The 22,453-nt window shown below is 35.6% G+C and overlaps 1 protein-coding gene across 1 annotated transcript in view; it reads right to left on the reverse strand.

Annotated features, from left to right (window-relative positions):
• The window catches only part of Afg1l (AFG1 like ATPase), a 212,338-nt gene that overhangs the window by 127,847 nt on the left and 62,038 nt on the right, over positions 1-22,453 (reverse strand). The window contains exons 3-5 of the mRNA XM_071613152.1: positions 12,965-13,016; positions 3,449-3,550; positions 1,470-1,600 (exon numbers count right to left, since the gene is read on the reverse strand). Of these exons, the coding sequence (XP_071469253.1) occupies positions 1,470-1,600; positions 3,449-3,550; positions 12,965-13,016 (285 nt within the window). The remainder of the gene's footprint in view (positions 1-1,469; positions 1,601-3,448; positions 3,551-12,964; positions 13,017-22,453) is intronic.

Below are 22,453 nucleotides of genomic sequence, written 5' to 3' on the forward strand. Positions count from 1 at the left end.
TTTAAGGTAACCTGGATGAAAGAGTAAACAAGTGAAAAAATATCAAGCCAAGTCTGGATGGCATAGGCAAAACAGACACCTCCATAACCTCTGCTTTCTCTCTGCTAGCAAGCAACGTTTTAAGGGCCTGTCTCCCATGGATCTCCCTCATACTTAATACGTAATTGAAAAACCCTTTATCTTACCTGTACTGCTGTGGAAAACTGGGCCCATTTGGAACATTACTATCCTGATAGTTACTTTTGATTCCTTTGTCCCAGAAATAAATCACCCTTTTGAAATCTGAACGCACTGGAGAACACCCAGGGCAAGGGTAAGTTTTTGTTAGGACTTCATTATCAGGGAGGCATTATGACTTTAGGGAAACTCTAGGAACTTTTACCTTCATGAGCTCCTTCCTCAATAAAAATATAAGTGTATATATAATTTATGTTAGTATAAAAACAAATAGAATACAGATATAGACACACAAAGCCTGGCTCATTACTGCATATTCACTTATTTCTTCAAATTTTAAAATAAATCAAATCAACTTTCATTAGTTCCTAAAAGAATCATGGTACCTAATGGGTAAAGTGGCCCTGCTTGTTCTCTATCTTCTTCAGGATCATGGGCTTTTGCATATCCAAAGTTTTATAGTTCCCTAACTCCTTAGTCTTGCCTTTCAAAGTCCTTCATGCCATAGAAACATGCAAATCATTTCTCTGAATATTTTGAAATTCTCATGGTTATAGTTAAAGTTAATGATGCTTTCATGAGACCTAGGAAATTCCAGTGCCTTTAGATTCCTCACCTCTATGTAGGGAAAATAATAACTAGTTTATAGAATTCAGTGAAATAAAAATGCAGAAACACATTTAAAACCATGAATCATTTTAGTAAAATTGGGTATATTTTTTTGTTGGTACCAGGGATTGAACCCAGAGGCACTCTACTACTGAGCCACATCCCCAACACTTTTTATTCTTTATTTAGAGACAGGGTTTTTACATTGCTGAGACTGGCTTTGAACTTGAGATCCTCCTACTTCAGCCTCCAGAGCCACTAGGATTACAGGCATGTGCCATCAAATCAGGCTCAAAATACTTTTTAAATAAATTAATTTAAAATTAAAAATTAGGGTTTTAGGATGTAGCTCAGTGGTAGAGCAGCACTTCCCTAGCATGCATGAAGCCCTGGGATCAATCCCTAGAACTGAAAAAAAAAAGTAGATGTGCACGTGCAGGTAGAAAGAGAAAGGAAGAGAGGAAGAGAGAAGGTGGGAGAGGGAGTGGGGCGGGATAAGAATGAATCTTTTCTCATGGGCTACAGAGAAGCAGATGCCATAGAGAAGCAAGTGAAGCAAATAAGTCAGACTTGTCCTGTGTGGACCATGGTGTACCAACGCCCAAATAAGACAGTAAAACCCCCAAATAAGACAGAAAAGAGAATATGTACCATTCTCCATTTATGAAAAATTTCTACTTTACCTGAAATTCATCAAAACACAAGAGACAGGCTTCATGACTGATTTCTTCAGCTATGGGAGCGATTGGGTCATATGATTTAGTCATGAATCCTTGTTTCCTTTTTGGCAAATTCTTTTTAAGGCAGTGTATTCCTTAAATGGATAAAATAAAATACAGACCAAATATTACATTAATAGTACACTGTGAACAATTATCACATTTTTAAATCACTAGATAAAACTATTTGGGGGTACCGAGGATTGCATTTAGGGGCACTTGGCCACTGAGCCACATCACATCCCTAGCTCTATTTTGTATTTTACTTAGAGACAGGGTCTCACTAAGTTGCTTAGAGCCTCGCTGTTGCTGAGGCTGCTGGGATTATAGGCATGCACCACTGTGCCTGGCTATGAAACTTTAATGTGGAATAAATTAAATTTAAAAAACATAAATCAAATTTTTTTTGGTGGTACTAGGGACGCTTTATGACTAAGCTAAATTCCCTGAACTTTTCATTTTTTATTTTGAGACAGGATTTTCCTAAATTGCCCTGGCTAGCCTCCAATTTACAGTCCCCTCTTGCCTCAGCCTTCCAAGTCACTGGGATTATAGACATGCACCACCATGTCTGGCAGATCAAATTTGATTATTAAGATTGGTTGCATTGGGGCTTAGTTTGTGGCTCAGTGGTAGAGCACTTGCCTAGGACATCTGAGGCACTGGGTTCAATCCTCAGCACCACATAAAAATAAATAAAGAAAGAAAGAAAGAAAGGTATTATGTCCATCTACAACTTATATATACATATACACATATTAATATATATTTTCTTTAAAAAAAAATTGGTTGCATTTTCTCCACCCCAAAATAAATTGTTGAAAGATTATTATAGCCTTAAAGTAGTAAGAAAATTTCAAGGTCATTCCATCTCCATTCTTTAATCATTCAGAGATGACAAAATGATAGGTAACCAAATGGATCAACAAATTGATCTCAATCCTGAGGATTTCAGTGATGGAGGCTGTGATCCTACCCAAGGAGTATAAGTTATATCTAGCAAATCTAATCAGAATACTCCCTTGTCTCTGACCTAAGGCACTAACATGAGTCCCACTTCATTAATCGCACCATACTAAGTGCTAAAAGAATTAGAGAGGGCTGGGGTTGTGGCTCAGCAGTAGAGCACTCACCTAGCACGTGTGAGGCCCTGGGTTCTAAAAATACAAACTGAATGCCTCTTGCTGAGATAACACAGAGTAAAGGAACTCATCAAAATAGTAATAATAATAATAACTTCTTGAAACAGGTGTGTTGAAACATTTTTTTAATCAATGTTTAGTAGAAACAGAAAATGTCTGATCTTCATTTATTAACCTTTGTTCTCTAACTGGAAAATACTGAATTCACTTTAAGAACCAACTCCACTCAGGCTTAAAGAAGAATGAAATATGCCATTTGCCAGTAAATGGATGGAGCTGAAGAATAAATATCATGCTAAGTGAAATAAGCCAATTCCAAAAAACCAAAGGCTAAATGTTTTCTCTGATATGCAGATGCTAATTCCAATAAGGAGGGGGCAGTTAGAGTAGAATAGAAGTACTTTGGATTAGTCAAAGGGGAATGAAGGGAAGAGAGAGGGAATGGGAGTAGGAAAGATAGTAGAATGAATCGCACATTACTATCCTACGTGCCTATATGATTACATGTCCAATGTAATTCTACTTGATGTACAACCAGAAGAATGAGAAGTGATACTCCATATATGTATAATATGTCAAAATATAGTCTACTATCATGTATAACTAATTAGAAAAAAAATTTAAATTTTTTTTTAAAAAGCCAACTCCAGATTCAGTACTGTTTCAATATAGCACACACACAAAAAATGAAACCAAATAAAACCTTGCTTCAGGCAAATATCTAATTTTTTAAGAGTGTTATTCACTTAAGAAAACTATTGTTAGAGTATGCCCACTGAAAAATCACTCGGCTTGACTTACTTTTGTGCACATCTAACATGAAACCATGAAAATGGACCCGTTTTTTCCTCTTCATTTCCACATAAGCATAAAACATGTCCATCACCATTGTTTTTCCTGTACCTTCAAAATAAAAAAAAAAAAATCTTTTTAAAGAATACTATTAAAACAGTATGTGCTGATTGCTGTAATGATTGTTCATTAGGTTTGAGATAATGAAGCCACACTCCTATGGAAAGCTGAAGACTGTGTTACTTTTATAGAGGGGGCTGTTCACTTTATATGTTAAACTAGCCAAGGGAAAAAATGTAGATAATACTTTTTTCAATTATAATCTTGCTTTTAGGAAATATAACATTTAGTCAACACTTCAGGGGCAATTTTCCCTAGAGAACTATGTTCATAACCTGGCAAGATTAACAGATTAAACTTCAGTCTTCTCTTTCAAAAGACATTAGTACAAATAAAATAATTAATTAATTATTGTATTATTACTATGTATAAGGAACTTTTCCAGACACTGGGGGAAAATTCAGAAACAAAAAAAAAAAAAAAGAAAAATTAAGAGGAGAAAGGTGAAAAAGAAAGATCAGTACCCAACACAAATATTGAAAATAAATAACAGAGATAGATTAGAGCTAAAGAATAGTCAATTACAATACTTCCCTCTTTAAAAAACTGGGAATTTCAAAATGAGGCCTACTTAAGAAATTCCGATAGTCAATCCTTATAATTAAATTATCTCATTTTCAACACTGAAACTTTTCATCACTACAATTGTATTAGAAATAGAATAGTCATCAGTCTGAGCACTTGTGAACACAAGCATGCACAAAAAGCCTTATTCCCTCACAGAAAACCCAGTGCTCTGGGGACAGTGGCAGTGTCCAAATTCATATTCTAGCACTCCTCAGAAGGCCAGGCCAAAATGTGCTAGCTCTATGTCTCATCCTACCTGCTTCCTGTACCCCACAGTACCCAGGCTCTCCTATTAGGAGCTGCAATTACCAAAAAATCAAAAACAGCTCAGGAAGGAAGAAGATCTGACTCTCATCCTTTGGGTGTTTCCTCTGTTCCACAAGATGATTCTCAGCACATGCCATCTCAGTGCCAGAATTTTTTTTTTATATGAAAATACAATTCCCAAATGAATTTTTAGTAAAGAGGCCACTTAGATTGAAAAGTAATTTTTTGCGAAAATATTCAATACAGCATCTCTTAATGGAAAGAATGGCAGCAGATTTTTAATCATTACATTTACCAAGGAGTAATAACTTTCAAGTTCTGCTGCATTCAGCATAGGATACTTCTAGATCCAGAAAAATATTTATGAATTATCTAGCCAAAAGTGTGAATAATGTATATATTTGAACTTAACATTTGTGCTTTTTAAAAAAATGGGCTTTATATACAATAAGGTCATTATGTAAAGTTTCTGGAGATAAAAGCAAAAGAAGAAATTAGAGGGAGCTGGGAATGTAGCTCAGTGATAGAACACATACTTAGCAAACAAAAGGCCCTGGGTTCAAACCTCAGAACCACCACCCACTCCCCAAAAAGGGGAAAAAGTCATAAAGGGAAAGATTGATTGACTAGGCTACATGAATTTTGACCTCTTGAATTTCAAAAGTCACCATAAGTAAAATTAGTGTTCTTTTATTCATTTAATCAATATACTTTTACTGAATGCCTATAATGTGTAAGATACTGTTTTAAGTGCTTTATGATAGTGAACAAAATTAACAAAACCTACCACTCTGTAGAACCTGAGATTTTAATATATATAAAGATGCAGATATCTTTATTTATACAGACCTTATTACATTTATATATTTAATATATATAATATATATGCATATATATGTGTATATATATATACATATATATATATATATATATATATATTATCTTATCTTAGAAACTACAATGGACTTTATGTTCTTTTCTTGTCCCTTTTTTCCCCCTCTCCCTGTCTGTTCTAAATCGATTCTTTCTGAGACTGCCCCTTTGGTGACAGCGTCAATCACAGGGTGGATCCACTGAAATACCCATCACCCTTTGCACTGTATGGATGGCACAATTGTGGGCATGTGACTCTTTTAACTCAGCATTCATTAGGGGATTAGTATGGATTCTGAGAATGAGAGTTGTTCTTCTTCCTTTCAAGAAAGCAATCTAGGGCTGGGGTTTGGCTCAGTGGTAGAGCACTTGCCTAGTACATGTGATGCCCTGGGTTTCTCAGCACCACATATTTAAAAAAAAAAAAAGGTCCATTGACAACTAAAAAAAACTTAAAAAGAAAGAAAGCAATCTATAAAATACCAGAAGACATCTTTCCTACAACATCAAAATCATACCTATAATCTCAGGAGCTGGGGAAGCTGAGGCAGGAGGATCATGAATTCAAAGCCAGCCTCAGCAAAAGTGAGGCGCTAAGCAACTCAGTGAGACCTTGTCTCTAAATAAAATACAAAATAGGGCTGGGGATGTGGCTCAGTGGCTGAGTGCCCCTGAGTTCAATCCCCAGTACTGCCCCCCAAAAAAGAATATAATCAACACTAAGGGAAAAAAAGACAGAAAGAGAATGAAGAAAGGGACTGAATTTGAACAAATCAAACTGGCATATAAGTAACCCTCTAAAATCTAACCCACATTAAAGAAGAAAACTAAATCCACATCCTCATCAAGTTAATATTTACAATATCAAGTATATAATAAAAAATGAGACAAAGTATTCTTTAGGCTGAAGAAAAAGTGATACCAGATGGAAAGTAAGCACTACAAAGAAATGAAGAATGCAAGAAATGATAAATACATGGGTAAATATTTGTTTTATCATTTTTACATTTCTTTAGACAGTAATTAGCTATTTAAATAACATTAACAATGTATTATAGATTTAGTAATCCACATAGAAGTATAGTCTATGATAATAGCATAAATGTTATTTAATTGGTGAGAGAAATAAAAGAATACTGTTATAAAGCTCTAGATAGCATAACTTGGAGAAAGGATACAATATAATTAAAGTGCATATTTTAAACTTTACAGAAACCAACAAAAGAATCAAACAATAAAAATATGAATAATAAAGATATAAAAAACAAGCAAATCATGTAAGTAACGCAGAAAAATTTTTTAAAAAATTAAACTGAGAACAAAAAAGGTAGAAAAAACATACAAATGGAAGAAGGTAGCCTTAAATTCTACTATGCTGATAAGTTCAAGTGGGCCAAATAATTCAATAAAAAGGCTAACATTGATGGGCAAAAAAAAAAAATTATTTATATAATCTCTATAAGACACTCATACAGATAAGTTAAAAGCGATAAAATGAAAAGAAATCTGGGTACAGTAGCACACACCTGTAATCCCAGATAGGATCAAAAGTTCAAGGCCAGCCTGGGCAACTTAGCAAAACCTTCTCTGAAAAAAAAAATAAAAATAAAAATAAAAAGGTCTAGGGTTATAGCTAATGGTGGAATACCCTGGGTACCAAAATAAAATACAATAAATGCTCATATTAGCAAATAAGATTTTAAAATCAATCATTTAAGTTTCTACCTTAGGAAATTAAAAAAGACAGCAAATAAATCCCAAAGTAGTATCACAGTTATTAGGGAGGCTGAGGCAGGAGGATCACAATTTTGAGGCCAGCCTGGCAACTAAGCAATCTCCTGTTTCAAAATGGAGTTAAGGGTATAGCTCAGGCTTGCCTAGCTTCCTGGGCTTGCATAAGGCTCTGGGTTTAATCCCAAATACAAGTAGAGAGAAGAAAAACAAAAAAGGAATAATAAAAAACAGAAATTGGTGGCTGGGGTGTGTCAGCAGGAAAGCACTTGCCTCCCACGTGTGACGCACTAGGTTTGAGCCTCAGCACCACATAAAAGTAAATAAACAAAATAAAGATACTGCATCCATGTACAACTAAAAAATATTTTTTAAAAAAGCAGAAATCAATATACTAAAAACAAAACAATAGAGAAATCAACAAAACCAAAACCTGATCCTTTGAAAACATCAAAAATAATTGGCAAAACCCTCGCTGAACTACCCAAGAAAAAAAGACCTGAAACACAAATTTAACAGTATCAAGAATGAAAGACAGTATCACTATAGTTCCTAAAGATGTTAAGCATAATAAGAAAGTATTATAAATAATTTTCTGTCAATAAATTCAACTTAGATAAAGGAGTAAATTTCTTTAAAGACATAAAATGGCAAAACTGGAATAAAAGATAGAAAATCTAATTAACTTCACATTTATTAAAGCAATTAAATTTATGGTTAATAATTTTATCACAAAAAAATACTCCAGACTCAAATGGCTTCACTAGCGAAAACTATCAAATATGTTAAAATTAAATAATGCCAATCTTACACAAACCTTCCAAAAATAGAGGAAGAAACACTTCCCTGTTCATTTCATGAGACCAACAATATACAAAAAGGATAGTACACCATTATCAAATGAGATTTATGTCAGAAATGTAAGAATGGCTTAACCTTAAGGGCTGGGGATGTGGCTCAAGCGGTAGCGCACTCGCCTGGCATGCGTGCAGCCCGGGTTCAATCCTCAGCACCACATACAAAGATGTTGTGTCCGCGGAAAAATAAAAAATAAATATTAAAAAATTCTCTCTCTCTCTCTCTCTTAAAAAAATGACTTAACCTTAAAAATCAGTGTCATTCATCATATTAAGAGAATAAAGGAGAAAACCCTTTCTGATGTTACCATCACAACATTTGAAAAATATTTAACAAACTTAGCACACATTTGGGATAAAAACTCTGCAAACTAGAAGAAGCAGACTTCCCCACCTGACAAAGGATAAATATAAAAGAACAGTCATTGAAAAGATACCCTACATTACTAATCATTAATGTAAAGCAAATCAAAACATCAACAAGATACCATTTAACATACATTGGAATAACTATTATCAAAAAATAACAAGTTGGTGAGAAAATATAAAATATTTATATAAAATATAAAAATTGGAATCCTAGCCAGGTATGGTAGTGCATGCCTGTTATCCTAGCAACTCTGGGGGCTGAGGCAGGAAGATCTCAAATTCAAAGCCAGAAAGCCAGCCTCAGCAACTTAGCAAGGCCCTAAGAAACTTAGCAAGACCCTGCTTCAAAATTTAAAAAATTAAAATGGGCTAGGGATGTGGCTCAGTGGCTAAGCACCCCTGGGTTCAATTTCCAGTAAAAAAAAAAAGGGAATCCTGGGCCTTGCTTGAGGGAATGATGATGGTGTTGCTGCTGTGGAAAACAGAATGGCAGTTACTCATAATATTAAACCCAATATGCATATGGGATTCAAACAAATACTTATGCATTAATGTTCATAGCATAAGTCACAATAGCCAAAAGATTAAACAATCCAAAATATCCTAATAATGGACAAATGAATGAGCAAAATGTAGTATATTCATAAAATAAGAGTGTCATTCAGCCTTAAAAGGAAAATTCTGATGTATGCTATAACATAGATGAATCTTGAAGAATGTTTGTTAAGTAAAATAAACCAGGCACAAAATGACAAATAGAAAATAGCATGACTGCTCTTATACAAGGAACCTAGAGTGGTCACTCAAAGACAAAAGTAAAATGTTGATTTCCAGGATCTAGATGGTAGGGGAAAATTAAAGGTAGACTTAGGGTAATTGTTCAATGGATACATCAAAGTTTTCAGTGAAACCCCGTTAGAAGATCTCCTTAAAATGCACATGATCTGCAGAGGTAACCTATTAATCCAATGGTACCCATTAACCTATTAATTCAATGGTACCCATTTGGCAAGCAGTTTAGACTAGTTTAGATTAAAATAGTTTAGAAGTGGGTCAGACTTTTTGCTAGAAGGCTGGGATAATTAAGTTCAATTACATTAGTGTAGTAGAGGAGAAAGCTGTGACCTAAAGAAGAGCCATGAGAAGTGTCCATACCTGCAGTAGTGAGATATGCATACACCAGCATAAAGTGATAGATACTAAAGTCACTAGACCCTGGCTTTTCAAACTGCCACTACACCAAAATTGCTTTGTCGTGAAATAGAAAAGAAAATATCCAAATGCATCATATTTCTTCTGTGAAATAATCTTTTCAGAAACAAGTATATATATACATTCATCATACAGTAGGTCAGAATGTATAAAATATATTTCTTACTGTGGGTCATGTTCAAAAATGTTTCAAGGTCATTGCACCAGTTTGTAGGCTTCTTTTGTTTTATTTATTTATTTGTTTGTTTGTTTATTTGTTTGATAGGATCTCACTAAATTGCAGTCTCTCCAAATTGCTGAGGTTGACCTTCAAAACTTGTGATCCTTCTGCCTCACCTGTGTCTCCGCCCCCTGCAGTTTCTAAGCTCTTTAAGTGAACAAAGTCTAGACCTTCTTTTATTCGCCATTACAATTCCAGAAGCAACACACGGCCTGGCACAAGGCAAATGCTCAATAACATTTGTCAAGAGATGGGCAGAACATGGTCAAGAGACCATCTAGAATGGGGAGGAAACCAACACTAAATTTCACCTATTTAACAATTTTGGTTTGGTCTATACAGAATCCTAAATAAAGCCTTAGGCTTTTCTCTACAGAAGATTCTTTCTAGGGGATTAATTTGTAAAACCTGAAACTAAATTGAAACATCCAAGTCCTTAATCGGGAAGCCAAAAATGACTACTCGAGCGCACCCCCTAGCGGTCCCTTTTTACAACCATTCCCCCTGCAGAAGTAGCAGGAAGTGGTGTGCCTTCCATCACCACCTCCAGGCACGGAAGGACTATGCTTCCCTACTCCTAACCTTAAAAATCTTTCAACTGGTGAAATTGAGAGCCCAGTATCAATGTCAAACAGGGAAGTCTAAACAAAAAGAGAGAAAAAAATAGACTAAAAACCAAAGTGTACTTTGATTCTAGTCTAATATACCAGAGAAATTGTTAACCTGTGATCACTGCTGTAGTCTGCCAGTCAAGCCCTGAAGCCATGAAAAAAAAAAAAAAAAAAAAGCTGTCGAACAACAATGAAGCGGCTCAGTTCTACAACAGAAACTTTCAGCTTCAGTATGAGATGGGGTGAACATTCTATTAATGAAAATATTTCTTTTCAAGACTGAACCATGTTAATCCCTCCAATTTATACATCAACTCTGCAGAAGTTCCCCGAATTCAGGGTCCATCTGACTCAATCATCTGGACCCATCTAAGAGAAGAGAGTAGAGTGAAGTGGGCATGTCAGAGCACAAACCCAGTACAAGAATGAGGGGTTGGAAGTAGGTGCTGGGAAGCAAATATCTTCTTTCCCATTAAGTCTCCTTAGAGTTTAGTACCTGTTTCCCAAGTCCAAAAAAGGCAAAATTTAAAAAACAAGAGCTTGTGATGGCATTCTGAGACTATTCTCTCTCAACCAGAAAGCCCTTAAAATGAAAACTTGACTTTTTTATAACCTACATTGTATATATTCTAAACTGATTTTAGCCACCAAAATGTTCATCTCACTTCCTATTTCAGAACTACTTTCTCTTCTCTCTATATTCTAAACCTCTACCCAAATATTGCCATTCATCCAGCCTACTTTGTGAACACCCTATGATATTACATCTTTTCTAACTTTTTCAAGAATTCATATGAATTACTTGTGCTGTATTACTCTTCAATTCATTAGAATATGGCTGTATTTTCCAAAATAAAATCCAACAATTTTTATGAGATTTTTTAAAATAAGTCCTTTTACAGAAGTGAAAGCAGTTGTTATTTTACTAACCATCTCCACTAAAATTAAGTGATTAAGGTAATGGGAGAAACAAAGATGTTGATTTTCACAATGACTGAAACAAGAAGATGAAGGTAGAGGAAGTAAAATATTCTCAGGAAGCTAAAATGAGAGTTAACAACAGAATGAGATTTGATAGAGGTACCCAAATATATAGGTACATAAAACTGACTAATCATTTGGTTATAAATAAAATGTATAAGTATATGTGAGGGCCTGGCATATAGCTTGGGGTAGAGGGCTTGCCTAGTATATATGAGGTGCTGGGTTCAACCCCCAGCACACACACACACACACAAAAATTAAGTACACATAAATCTCAAAAATTCCAACTAGCCAACGAACTAAGAAAAAAGAATAGAGCTTTCTTACATAATAGAATAAAGCAGAATAGAATTTGAGCTCCTTTAATATTTTTTAAATCTGTAACATTTAAGAACTTGAATTTTATAAATGCAAAATGGGTGTGTAAAGGTAATCCAAATAAGACAAAAAAGAAGTTTTATTTTTAATACACTGTAACTATTTATTCATTCACTGTAACTATTTTTTTTTCTTGTTCTAAATTTTTTACTAAGAAGATAACCCCTGCCAGCATTCCCTCATAACGCAAATATATTATGGCTCTAAGGGGAGCCCGGAGAGTGTTTATTAATCTAGGTCCAAAACTGAGCTCCTCCCATGTAAATTTGAGTGGTAAATGTGAAATAAAAGAAATAACTGACAAGTTAGAAGGCAACAGAACTAAGAGAAGTGGGAGCCACCTTCCTGACATCAGTGGATGTGGGAAACCAGGGAGAGGTTTAGGGCTACAAGAAAAGATTCATTTGAAAGAGATGGAAACCAGGGAATAAAGAATTTCAGCAAGAATGAGGTCAAGGAAGACCTCAGGAACAAGACATGAACTAAGTAGGAAAATCTAGAAAGTGACCACTCAGAATGTTTCCACCAGGGCTGGGGATGTGGCTCAAGTGGTAGCGTGCTCGCCTGGCATGTGTGCGGCCTGGGTTCGATCCTCAGCACCACATACAAACAAAAGATGTTGTGTCCTCGAAAAACTTTTAAAAAATAAATAAATATTTTAAAAAAAAGAATGTTTCCATCAAAATGTGAGTCTGTGCCCAAGGGATAGTACTAGGAGACCAAGGAAATGTTATCACTCATACATTAAGAGTATCTACCAACTAAATTAAAGATAATTGCCTGGTGCATTGGCACACACTAATAGTCTCAGCACTTGGGAGGTGGAGGCAGGAAGATAGTTTGAGCCCAGGAGTTCAAGGCCAGCCTGGGCAATATAATGAGACTCCCCACCTCAAAACAAAAGATAATAATAACTAAGTTATTAATCTAAGGGCTTAGAGAATAAATAGAAATATGAGTGGAAATTAAATAGAAAATAACAGTTTATTTTTTTAAAAGAATTAAACTGAGTCAAGCAGCACTGTGTAATAGATCTTAATTTATCTAATAAACTATCCACAGATGATTTCCTTCCCTGAGAATTACTCACTTTATGCATTATATAATTTTTCCATCCTAACATAGTCTAATACTGACTTAAATTATAGCCAAATGCAGAGAGAAGAAAGGGTGAAAGCTGAGTCACCTGCCCTCTTCCCCCTTCTCCCTCCCTTGCTTCACCCCCTCATCTTGTTCCTTGCTGGTAGTGGATTAAGGGATGGAAATTAAAGTTATCCCTGAACAAAACCTGTAAAACTTTCCAACTGGCCCACCCAAAACTTATTTTAACACTTACCAACATCTCCATAAACATACAGGCCCTTTGGAGGTTTGCTCCTTGAAAAAAGCTGCAAATTAAAAACAAATTATAAATCTCCATCATGAATATAACTTAGTATAGTAATACATATAGTATTCCTAATTGTGTCATATACAGGACATAGAAAGGCTAATATACACAACAAATAGGGGAAAAATGATGCAAAAGTCTGGGAGGCCATATATTATTCAGCCTTAAAAAGGAAGGAAATTCTGGGCTGGGGTTGTATGTAGCTCAGTGGTTGAGTGCTTGCCTCCCATGCGTTGAGGCACTGGGTTCAATCCTCAGCACCACATAAAAAAAAATAAATAAAATAAATATATTTTTTTAAAAAAAGGAAGGAAATTCTTTTTTTCTTTTTTTGGTAACAGGCATTGAACCCAGGAGCACCTACATTGAGCCACATCCCCTGCCTCTTTGTTTTGTATTTTATTGTGAGACAGAGTCTCACTAAATTGCTTAGTGTCTCTCTGAATTGCAGAGGCTGGCTTTGAACTTTCTATCCTCCTGTCTCAACCTTCAATCTTCTGGGAATACAGACCTACAATACTGTACTGGCCTGGAAGGAAATTCTGTTACAGGATATATTGTGGATAAACCTTGAGGACATTGCATTAGATAAAATAAGTCAGTCACAAACAAATATTGTATGATTCTACTTATATGAAGTACTTGGAACAGCCAAAAATTAGAGACAGAAAGTAGAAAAAGGGGCTGTACAGTGAGGCATAATTCCAGGAGGTTGCTATAACTCAGGAGGTTGAGGCAGAAGGACTGCAAGTTGAAGGATAGCTTGGGCAATTTAGTGAGACCCTAATTCAAAATAAAAAATAGGCAGAGAGTGGTGGCACAGGCCATTGGTTAAGGGCCCCTGGGTTCAATTCCTGGTACCTAAAAAAAAAAAAAAAAAAAAAAAAAAAGCCAGGCACAGTGGCACAGGCCTGTAATCCCAGTGGCTCAGGAGGCAAGACAGCCTTGGCAATCTAGTGAGGCCCTAAGCAACTCAGTGAGACCCTGTCTCTAAATAAAATATAAAAAAGGGCTGGGGATGTGGCTCGGTAGTTGAATGTCCCTGGGCTCAATCCCCAGTACCAAAGGAAAAAAAAAAAAAAAGTAGGAAAAGTGGTGGACAGGAACTGCAAGGAGAGGAAAACAGGGAATCTTGTTGAATAGATATAGAATTTCATTTGTGGAAGGTAAAAAGATGGGTAGTGGTGATAGGTGTAGAACATTATGAATGTATTTAATGCCACTGAACTGTATACGTAAAAATAGTTAAGATACTAAGCCTTGCGTGTATTTTACCACAATTTAAAAATTTGGGGGAGGGGAAGATTGTGAAGCCCCACTGAGGATTCAGTGCAAAAGGCAACAGGCAAAGCAGCCCAAAGTAAGGGCTCCCAAGACACATGACTTGAACTTACATCCCCTCTACAACTTACCCACCATGTAATCGTCCCCTTGTCTCCCAGATTAGCTTCCCAAACAATAGCAGTCAGGCACATTCTCAGCAAGTAAGGGAACAGGAGAAATTTTTTTCTGGAGAAAGTGAATAATCTCCAGAAAAAGACCCAAAGGCACTTAGGTGTGGACCTGGATCCCTACCAGATCACCTAACAGTAAAGAATAGTCAAACTTTCTCCTAATGAGCTTGCTAGTACCTGAAAAAACTAAAATGAATTGACAAATTTTTTAAATTAAAAAAAAATCAACAGCCACAAATCAACAGATTTTTTTTTTTTTTTTTTTTTTTTTTTTTACTTTAAGGACTGAAGATGTAACTCAGTGGTAAGCACTTGCCTAGCATGTGTGAGGCCTCAGTTCCATCCCCAATTCAAAAAAAATAAAAATAAAAAAAGATAGCATTGAAAAAGACTTTCAAGATAAAAAGAAAAAGACCAAAGCAAATGTACTGAGGGAAAAAATTCAGAAGAAACAGAAGCATGCTGAGAGCAAAAGTAAACTTCAAAAATATAGGTGTAACATAAAAATGGCCAGCAGGCGTATGAAAATGTGCCCAACATGTTTAATAATTGGGGAAATGCAAATTAAAGCCATGATGAAGTATCTCATACCTCTTAGGATGACTTGTATTAAAAAGACAAAAGATAAATGTTGGTTAGAGTGTGGAGAAAAGGGAACTCTTGCACACTGTGGGTGGGAATGTACATTGATAACAGTATGAAGGTTAAATTAAAATTCAAACTATTATAACACCTACAACCATTCTGGAAACATGCCAAAGAAAACAAGTCACCCCCTCATAAAGATATCTGCATCCCTATGTCTACTGCAGCATTATTTACAAGATCCAAAAAACAGAAATAACCCACGTGTCCATCCACAGATAAATGGATAAACAGATTTTTTGTGACATACACATACAATGGAATATTATTCAGCCTTTTTTTTTTTTTAGTTGTAGTTAGACACAATACCTTTATTTTATTTAATTTTATGTGGTTCTAGGGATCAAACCCAGCACCTTGCGCTTGCTAGGTGAGCGCTCTACCATGAGCCACAGCCCCGGCCCCTTACTCAACCTTTTAAAATAGGATCCTAGCCCAGCATGGTAGCCCACACCTGTAATCCCAGTGACTCAGGAGGCTTTGACAAGAGGATCACAAAATTCAAGGCCAGCCTCAGAAATTTAGCAAGACCCTCAGCAACTTTGCAAGATCCTGTCTCAAAATAAAAGTAAAAAAGGGCTGGGGAATGTAGTTCTAATTAGCACCAGAGAAGTCAATAATCTGGCCAAAAAAAAAAATCTCAAAAGCTAGATGTCAGAAACCAGTCCATAATGCTTTTGGTTTTATTTTATAATCTATGGTTTCAGGCCAATTTGCTTCAGAAACCTCTCCCTAAATCCATAAGGCTCCTTCTAGACTTCATCCTTGTTTAGGCCAGGCAAAAAGATCTTGGTGTTGGTTCTGCCACCTGGATGGTTTCCCTGTGTTTCGCTGCATGTTAACTCTCCCATCTATTCTTACATCTCAACTGAAAACAGATTTCCACTCCTGCCAAAACCTCTTAATTTTTCTTTCTTTCTTTTTTATATGAGCATTATTGTGCACTGGTTATTCTATTTTCAACTTGCCAGAAAAAGCATTTATGCTTTTAAACAATTTTAGAACAACTTCAAATTGGACAACTTGCATAAAACCTAATAATCTCTGAACATATTCTTTGTACTAGAAATCTTTTGAAAGCAACATTCTGTATTAGGTAACTGGGAACGTCATGGCAATTCATAATTCTTTGAAATACATTTTGCAGGAACCGTTGAAGGAATGGTTTTACTCTAGTACTGTTCACATGATATAATTAATATACTTTGAATAAAGGAAGTTTAGGCAAAAAAAAAAGTGAAGGGTGAGTAAAGATGGCAAAGTGAAAAAATCAGTGCTGGTTTAAAAAAAAGAGTAGAACCCATGATCCTATCTTCTCTTTTTCCCACTCAATAATTCAATATATTTTAGAAAGGGTACTTTGCAGGCTGGGGTTGTGGCTCAGCAGTAGAGCACTCACCCAGCACGCCTGAGGCCCTGGGTTCGATCCTCAGCACCACATAAAAATAAATAAACAAAATAAAGGTATTGTGTCCAACTAAAAAATAAATATTAAAAAAAGAAAGGGTACTTTGATAATATTCTATCTTACATGCAGAATTTATGTTATATTTATTTTATAGGAATATTTATAAAATGACAGACTCTGCCATCTAGCACCAAAGAAGATCCTCAGATCACAGTAACTTAATATGACATGAATATTATTTAAGATGCATATTTTGCCTGTAATTCTAATTACTTAGATACCCAAGACAAGAAAATCGCAAATTTGAGGCCAGCCTTGGCAACTTAAAGAGACTCTATGTCAAAATTAAAAAAAACAAAAAACCTTTAAAAGGGCTGGGGCTGTAGAACAGAATGTCTATAAGGGCATGTAGAAATGTTTAAAAGGGCTAGCTCAATGGTAGAGCACTTGCCTAATGAGTGAGGCCCTGGGTTCAAACCCCAGTAACATGTACGCATGCATACACACAAGCACACAATGCAGATTCTAACCTAAATAAATTGATGAACAAAATGGATAGCCTTCTGAATACTTACTTTAAAAAAAAGTGGATACTTTTCTACCAATAAATGTTAAACACAGTCTATCTAAATGACATTATGTATAGTAGTAACCCTGGCTTACTCTCAGTGAACATGTTAACTAATAAATTAGAAAACAATAATAACTAATAAATATAGAAAAATTATAGCAATATGCCCTAAAGAAAGCTATTTAAAACTTATAAATTGTTTATTTCTATAATTTCCCTTTCAATATTTTCAGACTTTGGTTGACCCCAGATAAATGAAACCATGGATAAGTGGAGACTATTGTACTCTTAAGACCTTTCATTTGGGGAGGCAAGCTAATTTTCTCCTAATAAATTTTCAGTCTTCCAACAATTATTGAAAGTATTTTAAGGGATTTTAAAACCTGTATGTTAAGGGAAAACTCAGAGGATCAAATAGAGATCAGCAACACTATTTAGAAGGCTGTAAAATGAGTGCTAAAGAAGTTCTTAAATTCTTTTTTTCACTTGTTCTAATCAGTTGTACATGACAGTAGAATGCATTTTGACATATCATACATAAATGGAGTATAATTTCTCATTCTTCTGGTTGTACATGAGTTTAAATTCTTTATTAGTGGTAGTGATTTCAAGGAGAGGCAGGTTCACACAGGAACCCACATCGTTTGCATGCTCCTACTTTACATTTTCTCACAACCTACCCTCATTTTTTAGTTTCATTAAATCTCCTTTTTTATTGTTTTTATAATCTTTTAATTCTTATAATTTAATCCTGTGTCTCAGAAATCAAGTAACTATACCACTGACTATGAACTCCACCTTTGCATTGCTCCTCAGCTCTGATTATTCTCCAGCTGCTCCTCTCCCCCAGATGTCTTCTCTATTCTGTACCCCAGGAGGCTAACACTGATGGCTGGTTCCTGGCTGGTTCAGACATACCTGAAGGAGATGAGAGATAGAAAAAGAGGGAGCCGGTCTTTCTCTTCTGTCCTTTCCCTGCTTCAGAGCTAAGTCTCAGCACAGCTGCATCCCTCCAGGATCATCAGGTGGCCCCTCCCTCCAGCTACCGCTACAGCTCTCACCAGGCTGCTCCTTCATCCCTGCCATCCTTTGTTCCACCATGAGCCTGATCTTGGCAGTCTGTTGATTCAGTCTTTATTTGAAACACCTGTTGTGAATTGTTTCCTCCAACTCTCAAAATGCACACTAGACTCAAATCTGAAATAAGTTTCTCTAGTGACCAATTATAAAATTTTTCTGAAGTTATTTCTATCTTAAGGTGTTATAAAGTGGGATGATGACACATTCTCTAATGATTTTGAGATGAGGATCCAATCATATTGCCATCTAGAACATGCAGATGATAAGTTTAAGGATGATATTGGAAAACAGTAATAACCTATCACCTAACTCCACCAAGTATAAAAGATAGGACAGAAGAATGTTGGAGTTGAATCCAAAAGATTTGAGTACAAATTCTGGTTCTCTCATTTATTAGCTATGTGATCCTATGTAAGACATATTAACTCTCCAACCAACTATTTCCTTATCTGTTGGGGGCAGGGCAGAGAACACCTCTGTAAGCCTAATCACAAGACCTACTCATTCACACTGAAGACTGCAACTTCATGTGGTTATGGATACCTGTTTATACTCAGACCTAGTACACTCACTTTGGCATACCCCTCCTAAAGCTCTGAACAACACATTGTAAGATCAAGCAATTTTACATCTATATAAACTCTACACCCAAGAAATCAAGAATATGTTCAAGAACACATGGTACAATTTCAACTGTAGTCCATATATTAAGCCATTAAGGAATTCTGAATAAGTTCCAAAGAATCAAATGTACTCTCAACTACATATAATATAATCATAAATAAATGATGGAAGAATAGCTAAAAATAGAAAAAAAAACTTACACTAAGATATCTCCCCTCCTATCACCTCCACCAAGATTGCTAGAAAAGTCTCATACCCCTCTTAAAAGGGCCCTCCTATCGTCAACAATTCTGTTTCCCTGGTTAGCTCACTACCTTGTCTGTAGAATCTTTTCAGCTCACTTCACACTAACATACACTTTTAGAAAATGTCTCCTATTTCTTTATAAAGAGAAAGCAGAAGGCATTGGGTTGGAACTCCTTCATCTTTCTCTACAAAATTGCAATCCTACCCATTACCACACCCATCCTTTCCTTCCTCCCACCTATGACAAAGGAAGAAATTCCTCTTCTATCTAACCTTCTGTCAATGTCTGGATTTCATAGATGAGTCATGGTCCATCAAATTACATTTTTCTTTCCTTGTAATCTTCACTAACTGTCTTAATGCTTATTTGTACAATATTGATATATGTCTTATTGATATATGTCTTATAAACAAGATGTAAACCCAGAAACAATAAGGGAAAAGATAGATTTTAAGAAGTAAAATTTGGGGCTGGGGTTGTGGCTCAAGTGGTAGCGCGCTGGCCTGGCATACGCGAGGCACCACATAAAAATAAAATAAAGATATTGTGTCCACCAAAAAATAAATAAATAAATAAATATTTTTTTAAAAAAGTGAAATTAAAACTTTCTATTTTAAAAAACACTAGCCAAAGTAAAAAGGCTAAGAATAAATGATGAAAAAATTGCAACACTACAGATGAGAGTTAATTTTCTAATAAACAAAGAGCTTTTATAAATCAATAAGAAAAACAAATGCAAATGGCTTAAACACTTGAAAGACTACTTAACTATATCCACAATAAAAAAAAGTGTGATTTAAAATAAAACTAAAACATTGTCATCACAAAAGCCTAAAAGTCTGAGAGGACATAAAATTATCAAAGATGTAGGGAAATGGGCAAGCACATAAACTGGCAAGAATAGGAATTGTTGCAATATTTTGAAGGCAATCTGTAATTGTCAATCAAAATGTAAAGCACATATACTTTTAACTGCACAACTTTATTTCTAGAAATTTATCCTTAGAATAGCCCATATGTGTTCACTAAGATACGTGTGTAATCCATTAACAGAACATGTTGAATATTCACATGAAGAATACTAGGTCACTATTAAAAGCTATCGAATTACATGGGCTGGGCTGGACTCAGTGGTAGCACACTGGCCCAGCAATGTGTGAGGCACTGGGTTCGATTCTCAGCACTGCATATAAAGAAATGAAGGTCTAGCAACAACTAAAAAAATATTTTTTAAAAAAGCTATCAAATTACAGAAAAAGACAAAATGCAAGTTAAAAAACTGTTGAATTATGGACCATTTATATGAAAAAGTTAAGAATAAAAAAGTATCTCTTATAAGAACTACAAAACCCAATATGGAATATTCTCCTAGATAAAGTGTTAAAAGTTTTGTTGTTGCTGTTGTTGTTTATAAAGTATAAAAAACTGGATATGCCATGGTTCCATTATATAAGAAAGAAACAAGGGTATGTGGGCATACACAAACATACATGAACATGTAAATGCTTAGAAATTTCTGGAGGGATCAAGAAATGGTTGAATGATGCTGGGCACAGTGGCGTACACCCAGCGGCTCAGGAGGCTGAAGCAGGAGGATTGGGAATTCAAAGTCAACCTCAGAAAAAACGAGGCACTAAGCAACTCAGTGAGACTCTTGTCACTAAATAAAATACAAAATAAGGCTGGGATGTGGCTCAGTGGTCAAGTGTCCCTGAGTTCAATCCCCAGTACCCACCCCACCCCCCTGCCAAAAATAAGAAAGAGAAATGGTTGAATAAACAGCTGGAAAGGAAACAGAGATGATAAGGAATGTAATTTGGGTTTTTTTTTTATTTTTAGTTACAGATAGACATAATACCTTTATTTTAATTATTTTATTTTATGTGGTGCTGAGGATCGAACCCAGTGCCTCACATGAGCTAGGCAAATGCTCTACCACTGAGCCACGATCCCAGCCCCAAGAGCAATGTAATTTTAAATGTATATTCTTTCAGACTGTTTTAATTTGTTACCAAATATATATATATATATATATATATATATATATATATATATATATGATTTTTTTCCTTTTTGTTAAAAAAGATGCTGTAAACAAAATATGGAATAAAACTTTATAGGAAAAATTGTTAAAGGATGATTTAGAAAAGAGTGGAATAGTGCCTCTACCAAGGGACCCATTGGCCATAAGGATAAGGGAATAAAAAGGTACAAAGAGGACAGGACTAGAGAGGAGACATCAGCTAACTAGAGATCTTAACAAACTTGGAAGACAGAACATTTACAAAGTAGAGTTAATTAAGAAGCAAGATGGGGATCTCACAGAGCAGCCAGCCAGGGAGAAAGAGGCCCGGAGGATGGACACTAGAGAGACTGAAGATCTTAGAAACAAGAGGTCCTGGCAGGGGGCAGGGGATGAGCAAACATTTTGATGTAAAATAGTCACATATGACCACTCCCATCCCCCTACATCTCTCTACAGCACCCCTACATGTAGCCTACATGTAGGCTTCCCTAGCCACTCCCCTCAGGCAAAATAACAGAAGCATCTTCTCAGACCAACACCAAGCATGTAGAGCTCCATTCTATCAGTGTGTCTTTTGGGCCTACTGAATGGAGCCAACAGAACACAGCCCTCAAATATTCCAAATATCTTTACATTCTAAATGTCCTATTAAAGTCTGAATTCTAAACTATAATAGGGCCACTGCACCACAAGCATAGAGTCTTAAATCACCTCAGCACCCACAGGACAACACATACAGTAGACACTGATGGCTGACAGAATCTGCCACTCCAAAATATGTCACTTTGGCATAAAGATTATTTTGAGTTAAAAGCACTTGGGAAAACAGTAGGTGGAAGAAAAGTACTCTAACCTTTTTCTTCTTTGTGAAAAATCAAGACATAAAATTGCTGTGTGAAACATGCCATCTATTCCAGGAGAAAAGAAACATTCTTATCACCAGAGATGGGAGTTGAGGCCAGAAGAAATCTATACAAATACACTTTCAAAAATAATTCCTATTTTTCTTTAGTATTCTAAAATATTCTAGTTATTTCCCATATATTTTAGTAAGCAATTTAATTACTACTCAGTTCACCCTAGTATGTAAGCTCTTGGGAATTTATGCTTTTGGGATCTTCATTTTCCTGTGAAGGTTTTAATGCACATACGAAAATCTACATACTCTCTTCTCACTTTAATCTGTTTTATGTCAAAAATTTTAGGTGCAGCTAGAGAAGTAAAGTTTTGCCTCCCCTTCCAACACTCAAAAACAAGTGTTGAGCCAGACATGGTGGCACATAGCTGTAATGCCAGAAGACTTGCAGGAGGACCGCAAGTTCAAGGCCAGCCTCAGCAACTTAGTCAGACTCTGTCTCAAAAATAAAAAGAGTTGGGAAC

Source organism: Marmota flaviventris, chromosome 6 (genome assembly GCF_047511675.1).
Source record: "Marmota flaviventris isolate mMarFla1 chromosome 6, mMarFla1.hap1, whole genome shotgun sequence".
NCBI lineage: Eukaryota > Metazoa > Chordata > Mammalia > Rodentia > Sciuridae > Marmota > Marmota flaviventris.